This window comes from Capricornis sumatraensis, chromosome 15 (genome assembly GCF_032405125.1).
Source record: "Capricornis sumatraensis isolate serow.1 chromosome 15, serow.2, whole genome shotgun sequence".
NCBI classification, from domain to species: Eukaryota; Metazoa; Chordata; class Mammalia; order Artiodactyla; family Bovidae; genus Capricornis; species Capricornis sumatraensis.
In genome coordinates this window covers 58261332-58278566 of record NC_091083.1, presented here as the reverse complement: position 1 = coordinate 58278566, position 17235 = coordinate 58261332, and the positions used below count along the sequence as shown (strand labels likewise).

General features: G+C 49.8%; 1 protein-coding gene across 1 annotated transcript in view; it reads right to left on the bottom strand.

Moving 5' to 3' along the window:
* Positions 1-1903: 1903 nt before the first annotated feature.
* Positions 1904-17235, bottom strand: part of TAF4 (TATA-box binding protein associated factor 4) — a 65843-nt gene continuing 50511 nt past the window's right edge. The window contains exons 13-15 of the mRNA XM_068987416.1: positions 16176-16232; positions 15599-15718; positions 1904-3274 (exon numbers count right to left, since the gene is read on the bottom strand). Coding sequence (XP_068843517.1) covers positions 3107-3274; positions 15599-15718; positions 16176-16232 — 345 coding nt within the window. The 3' untranslated portion in view covers positions 1904-3106. The remainder of the gene's footprint in view (positions 3275-15598; positions 15719-16175; positions 16233-17235) is intronic.

The window sequence follows — 17235 nt, the reverse complement described above, 5'->3', positions numbered from 1 at the left end:
GGAGTCATTCCTAGGTAGGGAGCGTCAGTCTGCACCTGGGTGAGGCCCTGGGCAAGATGACCAGACCCTATTAGACGTACAGGTAAGCTGGAACCAAGGCTGCACCAGCAGAAACGCAAGTACTGCCGCCCTTCACTGACTAAAGTAGTTTATCCCAGGGCCAAGAACTTATCATTGTTCAGCTGCTCATTCATGTCAGACTCTTTGCAACCCATTGACTACAGCATGCCAGGCTTCCCTGTCCTTCACTATCTCCCGGAGTTTGCTCAACCTCATGTCCGTTGAGTCAATGATGCCATCCAACCGTCTCATCCTCCATTGCACCCTTCACCTCCTGCTCTCAATATTTCCCAGCCAAGAACTTAGTGAGAACAAAGTATTAGTCTTGGGGGAGAGTCCAAGTATGACCTCAGTACTCAACCACCTCTGGCATTCTGGTACACAGGGAAGATTGGAAATCATGCCCTGGTGCTTCCTGCTAAGTGTTAGTCACTCAGTCCTGTCTGACTTTTTGTAACCGCATGGGCTTGTAGCCAGCCAGGCTCCTCTGTCCATGGAATTCTCCAGCCAAGAATACCAGAGTGGGTTGCCATTCCCTTCTCCAGGGGATCTTCCCAACCCAAGGATCAAACCCAGATCTCCTGCATCTCAGGCTGATTCTTTACCGTCTGAGCCACCAGGAAAAGGCTCTAAAAATTCACATCTACCCTTTCATCGCCAGCATCACAGGTGTTATGGGCTGAACTGCCTCCCCGGCCCAAAAAGGATCACGTTGGGGGTCCCAACGCCCCAGGAGCTCAGAACTTGACCTCGGAACGTGACCGGGTCCTCACAGAGGCCATCAAAGCTCAAACGAGGTGACTAGAGCAGGCCCGCACACAAACGACTGGCATCTTATGAAAGGGAGGGATTTAATCATGGAGAGAGATGTGCACACAGAGAAAACGGCCCAGCAGGCAAAGAGCGACGCTTCCACAAGCCAAGAAACAGCGGCATGCGCACAATCGCCAGGAGCTGGGGAGGCCTGGGCGCGCCCTCCATACCACACTGCCTGCACCCGGGTCTCGACCTCAGCCTCCAGCACGGAGACGACCAACCGCAGTACTGCGTCACTGGGGAGACCGACACAACATGGGTCAGATTGAGGCTGTAACTTGACAGAAACCCACGGATCTTGAGAGACCCAAAAAAACAGTCAAAATCAACGAGACATGGACGGCAACTGCTATCACACAGAGGAGGCCGGCGGCGGCTCTCGCGAGACCTGCGCTATCGTGAACTCGCCCCCTCAGGAACCACAGAGCATCGAGGCCAAGCTGTCACTCACCGCCAGACAGGGCGGGGCCTCCAGCGACCACACCCCACCACCACCACCACCACCACCACCACCACCACCACAAACGTGGGTCCGCATCAGGGCTGGGGCCAGGACGCCCACGTGTCCCCACCCCCGCCTTACCTTCCCACTCCCAGGGGCGCCCCAGGCCTCTGCACGGACAACAGCCCAGCGTCCACGCTGCACGAGTCCATCCGTGTCCGAGGAAGAGTGGCCCGGCAGGGAGCAAGGCCTGAGCTCGGCTCCTGGGCCCTCACAGGCGACACCAGGTCTGACTCTGGAGGCAGGTCCTGTCCTCGGAGGTGAGGCTATTTCTACCGGACTCGCTGGGTTATAGACACTGACTCCTAACAAGTGGCTCATAAAGACACACCTCAGCGGAGCCAGAGCTAAATCTCTGGCAGCAGAATCTACAACGGAAAACTGGGAAAAACAGGCAAAACAGATACAGATAAATTTGTTTTTAATAAAGGAGTTAATTTTCTTTCAATCCTATATAAAACAATAGCAATTAAAAACTTCATTTTTGAAAGTAAAATATTTACATATGAACAAGTAACTGTGCAAAATTTACATGAAAAAATGGAAAGACAGGGATTTCCTAAAAGACAAAATAAAAGGTGTAACAGTTTTCAGGTGTCCATAAAAAATACTGATCAGCATTCAGTTCACACGCGCGAATAAAGTCTAACATGAGAATTCACACAGAGAAAGCCAAAGTATTTACAGTCATAAAAGTACTATCAATAGACAATTTAATACAATAACCTCTGAAAATATAAAGAACCAATTAGTATATTTGTAATAAAAAAATAGGTACAAAGAAGGGGCTTTTGCTCTGGACGTCTGTAAAGTAGGCCCACAGCTTGCATACAGTCTCTTAGCAAAATAATTATAGTTACATAGCCATCTTCATGTTATGTGCCAAAAATTATGTACAATTACTGACAAAATACACCAACCATTTTTCAACACTTGATTCACACTGAGAAACAGTCTTTTGATGATTCTTCTCAACTTTGATTTTATTTCATCTAAGTTTTCACTTTTAGCTAAAAAACACAGTGCAAGTAAAATAGATTTATGCTGAAAAGGTTTTCATTTCTTTTAACTTTACAGCTTTACAAACAATAGCAAATAAAATGCATTTGTACAGATGCTGACCACACATTCAGAAGGAGCCGCGTCACTGGGGCCCCACGAAGCAGAGAGGGACAAGCCCCGAGGCGCGGGCGGACGGTGGGCTGCCTGCTCCTCGAGGATCCTGAACGGAGGGGCGGGGGGGGGGGGGAGGGAGATAAATAGTCTAAAAAATCAGTTTGCTTTGCCAACTGACTAATACAAAAATAAAATAAGTGAAATGAGGTCACTGGCTGTAGACACACACCTACGCAGTAAGCTGGGTTGAACTAAACCAAATGCACAAACGATGTAGAAACCGCTATGAGGTGACAAGAGGGCAGCTAGTTATTTGCTAAACGATTCCATCAGTTTTTATATATGGCTTGTTTGGCAAGAAGGCCACTCAATCAAAGATGAGTTAGGATTTAATTGTCCTGTAAGAGTACCCGCAGGCCTCTGTGTTCTCTGTTACAGAAACATGTTTTCCTCCATACTGAAGAGTTGACTTAGAAACAGGAATATAAAACTGTTCCATTGTAAAGAGGTGGCTGTTTTTTAAACAATATCCCATTTGCTCGTTACAAAAAGGCGTAATCTGCAAATATATAAAAAGTCCCCAGGCGTCTCTGCTAAGAGGCCGCGTCCGTGCTACTTAAGGAATGCTTTGTACAGCAACAGTGAATGGCTTGTCTCGCGTTCATTTTCTAAACAAAATATGAGGTCCCTGAGGTTGACCCGCGTGATCCTTTGCCGCGTGAACTGTCTGGGGGTTCCGACGCCGGAACTGCCTGGGACCGCCGAGCCTGGGCCCGAGCCCTGGTGACGAGAAAGGAGAAGACAGCCGAGTTAGTGGAGCGCAGAGGTAGGCAGTGCCCTCAGCGCTGGAAGGAAGGGGCAACGCCAGGTGCTACCCCAGGACCTCAGGCCTGGGGGCAGCGCACGCTTCCCTATAGGTGTCCCACGGAACCCGGCTATGGAGGAAGCCGGGCCTGGACAGGCTTAGGCCAACTGCTGGAGCCGTGGTGCTCAGCCAGTGCCTAACAGAAGGGGTGAGAGCAGGGGGCACAACCCCACGCCCACCTCCAGGTCTGGTGTGCTCAGGCACACACTGGAAGATGCTAACCCTGCGACTCCCCACAGAGCTCAGACTCTGGCCCCGGGCACAGAAGGAAAACGTGGCGGCTCCTCTGCCCCAAAGGGTCGCAGAACGGCTCCAGGGCTCGTGGCTGGCATTGCTGGTGTCCAGGACTCAGGTGGGCTGGCACTCACTGCACCTGCGGTGGCCATGTCACCCCCCACTTCGCCAACAAAGGCACGTTCCCAAAGCCACAAGGTCCAGGCTCGTGGGCTGGGCGGGCTGGCGGTCAGCAAGCTGGGTTGCAGGACTTTTCGGTCACCATGTAGTCTGCAGCCTGGAGGATGCTCCCCACTCCCTTGGGCTGACAGCGGCCTGCATTGCTCGGCGCCCAGTCTGGTCAGCCTGCGGGGGGATCCAGCCGAAGGTGTGAGCTCTGGTGCCTGCCTGCTTGCAGAGCTGGGGTACTGGGTGCCTTCCTGCCGCGTCGCCGCCCCCCCAGCAGCAGCATCCATGATTTCAGCACGTCTGTCACCGTCTCCATCCGACACTCGTGGGCACAAACCACACAACTTCCAACTGGACGAGTCCTGGTTTTCCATTCAGAATGAACAGGAAGTGTCTGTATTCTGATGGTTAAAGTTGCTCATGTGTATTTCAAGTGCAAAACTTACAATGGAGCTTTTACAGCGTTTTCTCAAAGTTTAAGAAGGTGGGAGCCATGAGTCCTGTGATGCTGGAGGAGGCCGCAGTGCAGCAAGCGGCCAGCAGGTGGCAGGCGAGGCATCCCATGCGTCTTCTGTTAATTTACGAGTTCCTTACACCCCCCCCCCTCTTCAGAACCTTAATCACCAGTCCGTCCTCCAGACAAGCCCTCTGGTGACTACTTGTCTGTGTTTGAAACAACTACTTAGCTTTTTTTGCCAGTTTTCCCTGAGTCTCCGTAACAGCCTTATAGGAGCATTTTGGGTACAAAAGAAACAGCACCCCTGAAAAGGCAATGATGAAAACACACAGCCGAGAGGAACCAGGAAAATGGGAGCTGGCCTGCGCCCGGGGCCCTGTGGGTCTGCACCCTCAACATAGGGAGCCGGCAGAGGCCAGTGTCTGGAGAGACAGCTGGGAGGGCAGGGAGGCCCCACCTGACCTCGAGGCTCACGGAGAACAAAGCGCTACCTAAACCATGGGCCAGGTGTCTTCTGTGACACTTGTTACAATTCTGGACCATGTTTGATGCTCTTACTTTCAAAATAGTTCAACGACCAAAACCACCTAGGAGAAGGGTGAGGGCTCACTTCAGGCACAGAATGTAGAGGATGCTGAAACTCAGAAATCAAGGTAAATGACATTTTAATGAAACCTTTTTCAGAAGTCAAAAGTGGCTTCAAACAAGACAAGCAGGCGTTAGCACAGCCCACAGCGGGACTCCACTCCGTGGCCGTGCTGGCCACACTCATCACGTCTCAGGCTCCAGTGGTCACAAGGTGGCCACACGTCACTCTTTCGTGGACTTTAACAAGAAGGCTGTGCTCAGAGGCCTCCTGCCTGACACTAAATATAGTCCGATGTCACGGGGTGAGTGCCAGCCTGTGACCGACTGCCTCTGGGGTGTCCTGGCCACAGAAGGTGGCCACAGAAACCCAGTGCCCAGCCTGCAGGAAGCGGCCCTGAGTTGTCAGCAGTGACCTCAGATGACAGAAAACTGCACAGCAGACGCCAGCATCCACTTTCATCAAGAGGCTCAAGCACAGAGGGTGACAGGTTTGTTCTGTTTTGCATTTGCAGGCGGTGGGGTTCAAACACAGCAACCTTGAACCCCAGCTCCCCTCCTGAAAGCACTGTGTGAACTCAACCTGTCCCATTCCAAGACTGTCATGAGATCAATGAAAGGCTATCCCCTCCTGTCTCCTTTGAAGGTAACCTTAACTCTGTCAAAAATGCCACAACCACCTTGACAGGCAACAAGCACTCAATGTGGAAACCAAGTGGAAACAATCACCTTAGCCCCAACCTGCCTGGCTCACTGGTCACTTCCCTCAGGCCCCCAGAGCCAGGCACAACCGGCCATGGCACCTGACTGCAGCTGCAGGGACCTGCCATGGGCCCTCACCAAGGTGGCAGAGAGCACCAGCCTCTTGGGGACTGTCTGGGGGAACTCACGTGGGGGGCCCTTACTGCCACTCCCCCCAGAGCCCCTACAATAGTAGCAAGAGGTCCACACCCATGAGAGGGTGTCTGAGGGATGCCCCATGTGCTAGGTGGTGAGTAACATAGGTCAAAGAACCAAGAGCACAGACACCCCCTGGCTCACTCTGGTCCTCTTCACACCAGTGCAATTCCCAAGCTTGTCCACGCCCGAGCACAGGCAGCTGGAGGGCTGCAGGGACCCCCGGCACTTGGCTGAGGATAGCCAAGGTCACCCCAGTTATCTTCCATCATCTCCCCCAGGGCGACCCAGAACAGGGAGGGAACACAGCATCCGCACAACATGAAGACCAAGGAGGGGGGTTGTGCCCCCATGGCTCCAAGCCGCAGACACAGCAGCAAGAGTCCTCCTCCCACCAGAGCAGGCTGGGGGGTGCCTAAGTGCACACCAAGAAGTGAGGGGGGGGGGGGAAGCAGGATCCTGCAGGCGCCACCAGAGGACCTCAGCCCTCCTCATCAAGACAGACACCAGCTAAGTCACTGGGCTCTGCACAACAGTCAGGAGAGGGCGCCATCAGACCACAAATCTTGTCAACACCCACACCACAAAATCAACAAGAGGAAGATCAGCAAGTCCACCAAGAACCACCACAAAAAGTCAGAAAATGAAATCCCACACATATCAGGGCCAAATGCAATCTGGAAAAATAAGCAACTACAAGACAACGCTTTCAACAAAAAAATGTACTTACACATTTGAGAGTATGAAAATCACCTTGAATCAAAACCTCAAAATATAAGGGCAAGATGAATTAAAAGCCAGAAAGAAACGAGAGTTGACTGACTCAAGAAAGAAATGAGAAAAAAAGACAAAACTATCTCATACAAGAATATAAACTGTAAGGTGCTCAGGGGAGAAAAATCTTGAATAAAAATTCATAAGAATTCAGAAGAAAAGCAGAAAAACAGAATAGAAAGGGGACAAAGGGAAAAAAAAAAAATTAAAGGGCCAGGAAAACACAGGGTAAAGACAGACACGGAAGGGGGACATGCACTGAGCCATCGGAGCTCCCAGAGAGGGAGGCAAACGTGAGGGCAGGAGTTTATACTAAACCATAATCTGAGGAAACTTTCAAGAAATGGAAACCAGAAAACCAAACCTACATGGACAAGGCAAGTGGGCACCTGGGAAAATTAACCCATAAAATCAACTTTGACGAAGCCTCATAAAACTGTCAGTTTTCCAAGATAAATTAACCTGGAATCAGGCTTTCCCAAACCCATGCTGCTGCTGCTGCTGCTAAGTCACTTCAGTCATGTCCAACTCTGTGCGACCCCATAGACGGCAGCCCACCCTGTGATTCTCCAGGCAAGAACACTGGAGTGGGTTGCCATTTCCTTCTCCAATGAATGAAAGTGAAAAGTGAAAGTGAAGTCACTCAGTCGTGTCTGACTCTTCGCGACCCCATGGACTGCAGCCCACCAGGCTCCTTCATCCATGGGATTTTCCAGGCAAGAGGACAGGAATGGGGTGCCGTTGCTCTCTCCAAACTAAGCCACTAGGGAAACCCATATACAGTAAGCAAGGAAAAGCATTAAAAACATCACTGAAAGCAAGCATGAACCAACATTTTTATATCCAACCTGACTGCCCTCCACATCAAGGCCACAGAAAAACCGTTTCAACTCACAATATGGCGGGGGACTCTGCACCTGAGCTTGGTGAGAGCTCGGCCAGAGGTCAGGGTCATCCCAATGAAAGAGCAGAGAATCCACAGAAGAAGGGAGAAATAAGCATTTATAATATAAACGCACAGCTGACGTGACAGCAAAACTGAGGCAGTGGCCAGGATATGACATCGTGTGCCATGACGAAGCAGAAACAACGTGACAAAGCGTGAGACGGAAGGGGTCTCAGCACCCACCGGGGGGCCGTGTGGCTGCCTGGGGCCGAGGAGAATGCAGACATGAGCTAAGACGCCCAACAGGAGACACACGTGGAAACCTGGGGTAAAGACACCCAAACACATACAGAAGTGACCACCAGAGCAGAGACACAAACCTTCCTAAACACAATTATCTCAATTAGGGAGCAAAGACTACACATCACACCAAAACACAGCAACTGTGAACAAAAATAATCATCACAATCCTAAGAGTCTGGGACAGAGTCTGAACCCACACGTCATGATGGGCTTAACTTGCCTGTGATAGGAAAACACTCGCCAGCACGACTCAGAAGACAGGACCCCACTGCACACTACACGGAGGTGCACCTACAGGAGGGGCCACAGGCCCAGGGGGAACGAAGGCTCCAGACCAAGGGGAACAGAAGAGCAGGGGAAACAGGCCTGACTGAGGACAAGGAAACACCAAGCCCACGGGGCACAGACACTCTGTGATGCTAAAAATCGCAACCGACCGTGAAGATACAACACTTACGGATATGTACATATCAAATACCACAGCACCCCCAGAAGAGCAGAACCTGCAGGAGATGCGAGGAGATGAAGACAGAGTGCTGACAAGGGTAACTGTGGAGCTCCACATCCAGCACAAAACACACCGGGTGGATGAAGATAAGCCGAGACAGCCGGTATAATCCATGACGTTCTGTAAACCCTATGAGAGCCGCTACCCTGTCCTGAGAACGAGCACCCGCAGCGCGCTCACAAACACCAAGTATCCCTGCTGCCCAGCAGGCCTGCAAAACTCAACAGCATGCCAGCACATGGTCCCACACGTGTCCCAGCTAGAGGAACCATGGCCGACCCCTGGAAGACGTGAGGTGAGCCTGGAACGTCTGTGCTGCGGCAAGGTGAGAAACCTTCCAAGGGCGGCGGGTTAAGTGAGAGGAGAGAGAAGCCAAGCACAAGGGGCCTGTGGTGACTGAGCAGGGCCAGGACAGGAGACCCCACTGCAGCCCCCGCCGGGACAGAGGCATGTGAGGAATGGAAGAGGTGCAGCTAGCAGATTCCCCCAACAAAGGCCCAAGGAGTGCCCGCGGCCCCGAGCAGGGAGCAGTGACACTGACCAGAAGGAACTGTGGTCGGGGAAGCACAGCCGCAGAACTCCCCACAGGACGCTCATGGAGAGAGGAGATGGATTTTCCAGCAGGGACACCTGCAAGCCCAGCTCCCAGATGCCCCCAGCTCCAGGGATGGTGCGCTGAGGGCACAGCATGGCCGGGGCGGCACCCCAGCCACGATGCATCACCTGGATTTCACCGAGAGGAAACTGACAATGCACCCAGAACAGGAGACTGTCCAGCAAACAGCTGACACACACTCTTCCAAGTGTCAGGTCAGGAAAGACAAGGAAGCACGGAGGGCTACAGAGACCGAACGCCAGGGCCCTGCAGCATCAGTGGAGAGCAGGAGCCATCAAGTACAGAGGAAATGTGCAAAAGCCACATCTGACTTAAAAAATCCAAACTACACAAAGAACTCTAAAACCTCAATAACAAGAAAACAAACAACCCCATTTTAAACGATCTTAAAAGGCACCTCACCAAGAAGATATGTAGATAGCAAATAAGCACATGAAGAGATGCTCCACATCGTATGTCATTAGAGAAACGCAAATTAAAGCAGAGACGCTACCACACAACCATGAGAAAGGCCGAAACCCAGAAGACTGACAACAGGAGCGCTGGTGCGGGTGTGGAGCAGCAGCAACGCTCATTCAGCGCTGGGCGGGGAACGGGAAACGGAGCAGTCACTTGGGCAGACGGTATGGCGGTTTATAGCAAAAGTAAATGTACACTCACTACACAAAACTGTGCCCCTTGGTATTTATCTGAATAAGTTCAAAACTCACAGCCACAGAAACCTGTACACAGGTGTTTACAGCAGCTGCATTCATAACTGCCAAAACGCAGCAGCAGCCAAGATGTCCTTTGGTAGGTGACGTTTAAGTAAAATGCGCATCTAGGCAATGAAATAGCGCCAAAATGAAGTGTGTTTTCAAGCCATGAGAAGACATGGAGGAACCCTAAATACATTCAAGTACGTGAAAGATGCCAGTAAGAAAAGGGTACATTCTGTCTGGTTTCAACTCTATGACACGGGCAAAGATAGAACTATGGAGTCAGTAAAAAGATCATGGGTTTCCAGGGAGTGGGGGAGGGAGGGATGAACAGGCAGAGCACAGAGGATTTTCAGGGCAGTGAAAATACTGTGTGTGTGACACTATGCAGGTGGATACATTAGTATATACATTTGTCCAAAAGCACAGAGTGTACAACACACGAGTGAGCCCTGATATAAACTGCAGACTCTGAGTGGTGATGGCACGTCCATGCAGGTTAGTCAGCTGAAACAAATGCACCATCTGGTGGGGGCGTGGCTGATGGGGGAGGCTGTGCACGTGGGTGGAGGAAGAGAGGCATCGGGAGAACTGTACTGTACATTCAATTTGACCGTGAACCGAAAACTGCTCTCAAGTATGAAGTTACTTACTTTAAATTGATTCTGAAAAACAAAATCCAGTAATGTCTTGAGTTCACAGTTATCACAGCACTACACTACTTCACATCATGAAGCTGAGTAAGGGGTACACGGAAACTACTCTTCATGTAACTTTTCTGCAAGTCTAGAATTGGCTCATAATAAACGTTCTTAAGACATAGCCTTAAGGATATAGTCCTAAACTAAAAGAAAAAAATTAAGCATTCTCTCTGATGAAGAAAAGCACTTGAAGGACTTTTTTAAGCTCCAGATTTTGTGTTCGTTATCACACACAAAACTCACTTTTCCAAAAGTCCAAAATCAGGCACACCAACAATACATGAAACCACGCCCCCTGGGCCTTCAGTGACATGTCTCCACTGTCTCCTCAAGGTGCTCTATCCCTCCCAACTCCACTCTCCTCCCCACACCCACACCCTCCCCGCTAGTCTCCTTTGTAGATATTTCAATGCCTAAGACAGAAGTTAATCAATATGCCCTTCCCCTAGGCCCTCCCCTGCCAGCACAGGGACCCAGCGGCCAGAGTGGTTGTGGGACTGGTTACATTGAACAAAAACAAAAAGAACCAAATATTCTGAGAAGAATGGGAACTTGACGTCTCACTGCCTGTGAAGGGACTCCTAAGGAAGGAAGGGGAGGAGCCTGGAAGAAGCCCTGAGGTCCTAGACTAGAATTTCAAGATCCACTGGAACGCGTAGGGTCCTTCTAGATAGACAGAGGCGCACACACGCACACGACTGCGCACAAACACACGTTCCAGTCTCTTGACTGCTGGGGCCTCCGGAGCCTGGGACAGGGACCCTGCGGCGACCAGCACACACAGAGCTCAGACACTCGTCTCCAAATATCACCCTCCACTGCAGGGAAGCTCCCAGGTGCCACGTGGGGAGGGCAGGGGAGGCACAGTCACCCGGACACCTCTCATGCTTACAGGTTGAGGGCAACGTTTCAAAAGGATATAGAACCAGCTCGAAGAAGCTTCCACTGATCAATCTAGAAACAACGAGAGCATTGATTACACCCCCTGAACACAGCAGGATCCATGTGTCCACACACGGTGATGAGTGGATGGATGGATGGAGGAGGGTGGGAGGGAGGCTCTTCTTCACAGCAGAAGGCAACCAGTAAATGTGAGGGCGTGATGGACACACAGCGCCACAGCGTGGCCCCTACCCTGGAGGTCCTGATGCAGCGGGAGCCATGCGTGGGTGCTGAGGCCGGGGGAGGGGTGACAGGGACAGAGCAGTGCGTGACCCTGGACCCCTCCTCACATGACACTAATAAACACCAAGGGACTAGGCAGCTACACAGTGGGGAAGGCTGCTTTCTTAACCAAGCACTCAGTCACGTAATCAAGGCTAAGGTCACCAGCAACAAGAAGTCAATACTGTCGGCCTGATGACATTGAGGCTTGCCCAACAGATCAAGAAGCCTGTCCTCTCTAACACCGCCAGGAATGCAGGCATCAGGCACAGGCTCACAGCACATGCCAGCTGGACACTGCACACGCCCTGGACAGGTGGCGAAGCCCAAGAAGGTCTGGGGACCCTGGGCCATCAGGGTGTGATGTCCTGATTGCGGAGGGGAGGGGGTGCAGTAGTAACGAAGTAGGTGCAGTAGTAACGCAGGTGCAGTGGTAACGTCCAGCATCATCAGCATTTAGGGGTGATGGGATATCCATCAGGAAAAGACCTTGTACACATCATGTATAATACACAAGTGCACAGGCGTGTATAGAGACGAGGTGCTGAAACAGCGGTGCTAAGTGTTCAGAACCGAGGATATGGATATGGAGATTCTCACACTGCTCTTTCCACTTTTCTAAAGATTTGAAACTATTATAAATTAAAAGAAAACATATTGAAAAATGTTAATCAATACTTTCTGGAAAGATGGTGCCAGCGGCATCAGAGGTTTTTAATCTTCCCAAAGGCCAAAGAAAATCCAGAGCAGCTAGGAAGCAAAACCAAACGCCAGCAGGCAACACACAGAACAAAACCAGTGGAGACGAGCTGCACGCAGCCACAAGCCTGGAGACTACCTCAGAACTGTGCGGAAGGCTGCCGGGCACCCGTGCAGTCTCAAACCCGTGGGGTCTTCACCAAGAAGAAGGGCAGGTTCACCGGAGAGCAGCCACGAGACCGGGCTGGTACTCTGCCTGTGGCCTTGCCACCAGGAGCTCTGCCTGTGACCACCCAGGGGCCCACACAGAGGGGACTCTGTGAGGAGTGTACTCCTCTGAAGCCGAGCAGGACAGGACAGAGGAGACAAAAAGGTCCAGCTGAGAGTCGAGAGGGGCAGAGCCAAGAATCACAGACAGCACATCTGTCACCATGTGGAAACTATGGAAGAGGAGCTCGGCGAAGCCAGCAAATCTTCAAACTGCCTCCTCCTGAGGTTTAAGACCGCACAGTTCACACAAAAGTGAACCACGAAAAGGCTGAACCCCAGACAAGCTGCCCTAAGGAAAAATGAGAATACGGAGCAGACCACCACCCAGAGAGATAATGGAACACACCAGAAACACAAGAAGAGATCAAAACTGTCATGTCTATTTCCAAACAGAGGCACTGAGAAAATGATACAATGCATGAAAGAAGAACGTAAATCCGAATCAGCAAAACTTGGAAATGAGCTGACAAAGTCAAGGAAAAATTGGCAACAGAAGAGAATTTCAGTTGAGAAATGAAGACTACACTAGAAAAGAGCCCAGGAGCAAATTAAACAAGACACTAAGGAAGAAAGAAGACAGTGAGGATGATAAAAAGCACCAAACTTTATAATTTAAAGTGTTTTAATTTTGTTTTTTAAATATAAATTTATTTATTTTAATTGGAAAAAGCACTAAACTTTTTAAGAGAGAGATTAAAACGATCTAAGGGAACAGGCAAATACTGACGGGAGATAGGAAAGACATAACATAAAAATAACAGGAATCTCTGAAGAGGAAAGCAAAAACAAAAACGGCATTCAAGAAGATGTTCCCGAATACAAAAACGTTCGAACTGCATGCTGAATAAACACAACCTCTCCCCAAGAACAACCACCTTTTGAGGGAAAAGAATTCTGTGGGCAACTTCAGGCAAGAAGAGCATACGAAACACAAGAGAAATAAAATCAGACAGTCATCAGACAGACAGCAAACCTTTTACACCAGGGGAAAATATCTAGTGTAACTACTTACTCAAGGAAGAGTCTCAAGCAAAGAAAATGTGAGCCAAGAATTTTATAGCTATCAAAACTGTCGTCAACATGCACAAATCTGGGGAACTCAGCCCCCGGGAAACATCCCAAAAGAATCCAACAGAGAATAAGATTTGGAAAACCAAATGACTAAACAGATACCCACACACACTAGTCAGTATTAACCATCCAGTTACTTATGGAACTAAGATTACCATGAAACAGCCATGTGACGTAACCAAAACATGCGCAAGTGACAGTCCTTGCTGGAGAACAGCCCACCCTACGTCCTCACTCCCGGTGTCCAGTCAAGATGCCAAGGCCTTTCCTAGGAGTAAGGATCATACGCTATGCAAGACCCACCCTGACCTCAGAGGGAAGGCAAATGTGCTGACTGAGCCCCGCTGGGTGGATTCCCACAGACCCTACTGAACAACAAAGCAAGACACAAAACACACATGTTCAAGATGAGCAGCTGGTTGCTGAACTTAAATAAGCACTGACACTCTTCAGAGGATGATGATACATCGTTCACAACGTCCAGCATGCAAGTGGCAGTGACTAGACATGCAGAGAGACGGGAAGCTGTCACCACAGTTGCAGGGAAGGGCAGTCAACAGAGATCAAGACAAGATGACCCAGATGCTGCATGTGACAAACCGTCAGAGCAGCTTTTACAAAGTGGTTCCAAGGATGACGGGAAAATCTGGCCTCAATAAGGAGCAGACAGGGAAATCTCAGCATAGAATCAGCAATGATTAAAAAAAAAAAAAGATCTAGGCAGAAATCCCAGAGCTGCAAATACGTCAACAAAGGAAAACTTCACTGGACAGGCAAGATGACAGAGAATCTGAAGATAGATCAGCAGAGGTTATCCGGTCTCAAACAGAGAAGAAAGTGATTACAGAAAAACAGGTACAGAATGAGACCCACAGGGCAATATCGGGAGAACTAACAGAGGTATACCTGGGAAACCCCACAGGAAAAGACTGAAACAGAGATAGGTTTGAGAACTAAAGGCCAAAGTGCTGCAAATTTGAGGAGAAACAGTGAGCTACTGACCCAAGCAGCCCAGAGAAACCCCAGCAGAGGGCAAGGGAACCAAGTCTAAACAAACAAAGACAGCAGACTTCCAAGAAGCAAGACCGTCATCTTGAAACTCATGACCAACAGGAAACAAGGACTGAAAACCACAGTGGAACCCCGAATACTATGCAACAACTTCTTTCAGGATGCAGATGGTCACACGTTCATGGCTGTGTTCAGGTCTAGGAAAGAATAAGAGCTCTGTAATTCTGCAGAGCACACTGGGACATCTCCCATCTTCTTGGTGAGCTGGAGCAAGATAACACGGTTAAATGAGAATAGGAGCTCCCTCGGAAAAGAGAGAGAGACCAGCACTAAATTAGGCCTCAGGAGATAGGGAAAATGTAAAGGCAGCTAAAATTCTCAGCATTGCTTATCCCTGTTCGTCTGTCATTCTATTAAATTTAGTTATACGTATCTAGATTTGCTTGGCCTATTCAAGAAGGTGAGAGAAATTAACTTTAAAAAAATAGAGTTGAAAGAAAAAAACTGTGACTATTCAGGGAAAATTTCATTCAAAATTTTAAGGAGGAAATTCAACCACTTTCAAGTAAACAAAAGCTGAAAGATCCCATCACCAAGCAGACTGCACTACCAGCAACACTAAATGCTGTCCTTCAAGCCAAAGAGAAATACTGCTGATGGAAACCTGGAACTCGAGGAAGGAACACAAAACATCAGAAATGGCAAGTCAGCAGGTAAATATAAAAGACAATGTTTTCTTTCTTCCTGAGATTCACAACTGGCAGTTTAAAGGAAAAAATCATGATACTTTAAAAGAGGGTTTGTAATTATATATAAGATACAAGACCAAACAAAATGTGGACCAACAGAACCAGGCCACAGCTTTCCTTCATGCTGGGATCTGGGCTCACCTCACGTCCACACGCAAGGAGGACAGCCACCTAGGAAGGTCACTCTGCTGACTGACTGCCCCGCATGGTCTCCAAAGTCAGCCTAAACCTCATTGTATAAGCTACAGATTTCAAACCGCCTCCTGCAAAGGGATGGCTCAGGTGACACCCACAAATAGGCTGATTTGATATAAAGCATCGAATGTAAAACGTATTCTGAGGGCGGTGAGACAACATGTAAATGGTGCGAAAGCCTGACTCCCTGGAGGGTGAGCGGGAGGCTGATGCCCGAGGCCCTCCAGCCCCTGTCCCTGCATCCGAGCGGTACCTCTGGTCCCGATCCCGGTCCCGGGGAGTCCACTTTCCTCTTTTTCCGGGGCCCGATGGCGGCTAGTGCTGTGAGGTTGGCATCTCGCTGCCTCATCTGTGCCAGTTCTTGTTGCTGCATCTTTGTTTTGAAAAGCAAACAAGAGACTGTCATTTCATGAACCTTTTTCTTACTACAAGAAAGTAGTAAGTCTGTCTTTCTTACAGACACCAAAGGGTTTTCCATATTTTTCTAAATTAAACTTTTAGTTTGACTTTTTTTTAAACAGTAAGCATATTTTACAATCACAAAAGTAGTAAAGCAATAATAAAAAAATTTTTTTAAAGCTCAGAAAACGTGAGCAAATTTTGAGAGTATAGAGATCGGATACCCTGAATGAGAAATTACCATGAAATGTAAAACCAGGACACAAACGGTTTGCACAGGCAAACACCTGGAGAGGTGTCAGTCGCTACGTGGAGGCCCACTGCAGGTATGCCATCACTTCCTCAGCCCCTCTCTCACCCATCAGCGCTCAGGCTGAATACAAACACACTTTCCAGTGTGCCATTCAGGTTCCTGGACTAGAAAAGCTTACCTCCTTTGCCTTCTGTTTCAACCTTAACTGTTCTGGATCTTCTTGTCTGGATCGAGACTATTTTTTCAAACAGGTAAAAAAGAAAAATAAGTTATGACCTAAACATTTCTCATCTGACAAACATGTTATCTTATTCGTGCATAACAAAATCTAAGTCTTACAACAGAAAATGTCAAATTTTTTAAATGCTTCTGGCCAAAAGATAAAAATTTATCATCACAAAAAAAAAACATTTTTGAGAAAATCAATACCACTTGGACAGAAGAACCATCATGTGGCCTGTGGCAGGTCTGCCAACTGCAGAATCTGATGTGATATGGCATGAGGATGGTGGCTGCAGGGCTCCGCTCAGCTAGGGGACCTGCCCACACAGTGAGTGGCCGCTGCTGTTGGAATGCTCCCTGTCCCATGCACCATGTCATGAGGTCACCCTCAAATACTGCTCGGGCTCCTGGACACCCCAAGTACGTGTATGAGCACTCGGGCTCCGGGACACCCCGAGCGTGTGTGTGAGCACTCGGGCTCCGGGACACCCCGAGCGTGTGTGAGCGCTTGGGCTCCCAGACACCCCGAGCGTGTGTGTGAGCGCTCGGGCTCCCAGACACCCCGAACGTGTGTGTGTGAGTGCACGGGCTCCCAGACACCCCGAGCGTGTGTGTGAGTGCTCGGACTCCGGGATACCCCGAGCATGTGTGTGAGCGCATGGGCTCCCAGACACCCCGACTGTGCGTGTGAGCGCGCAGGCTACTGGACACCCCAAGCGTGTGTATGAGCACTCGGGTTCTGGGACACCCTGAGCATGTGTGTGAGTACGTGGGCTCCCAGACACCCCGAGTGTGTGTGTGAGCGTGCGGGCTACTGGACACCCCAAGCGTGTGTATCAGCACTCGGGTTCCGGGACACCCCGAGCATGTGTGTGAGCGCGCAGACTCCCAGACACCCCTAGTGTGTGTGTGAGCACTCGGGCTCCCTGACACCCCAAGTGTGTGTGTGAGCGCATGGCTCCCAGACACCCCAAGCGTGTGTGTGAGCGCGCAGGCTACTAGACACCCCGAGCGTG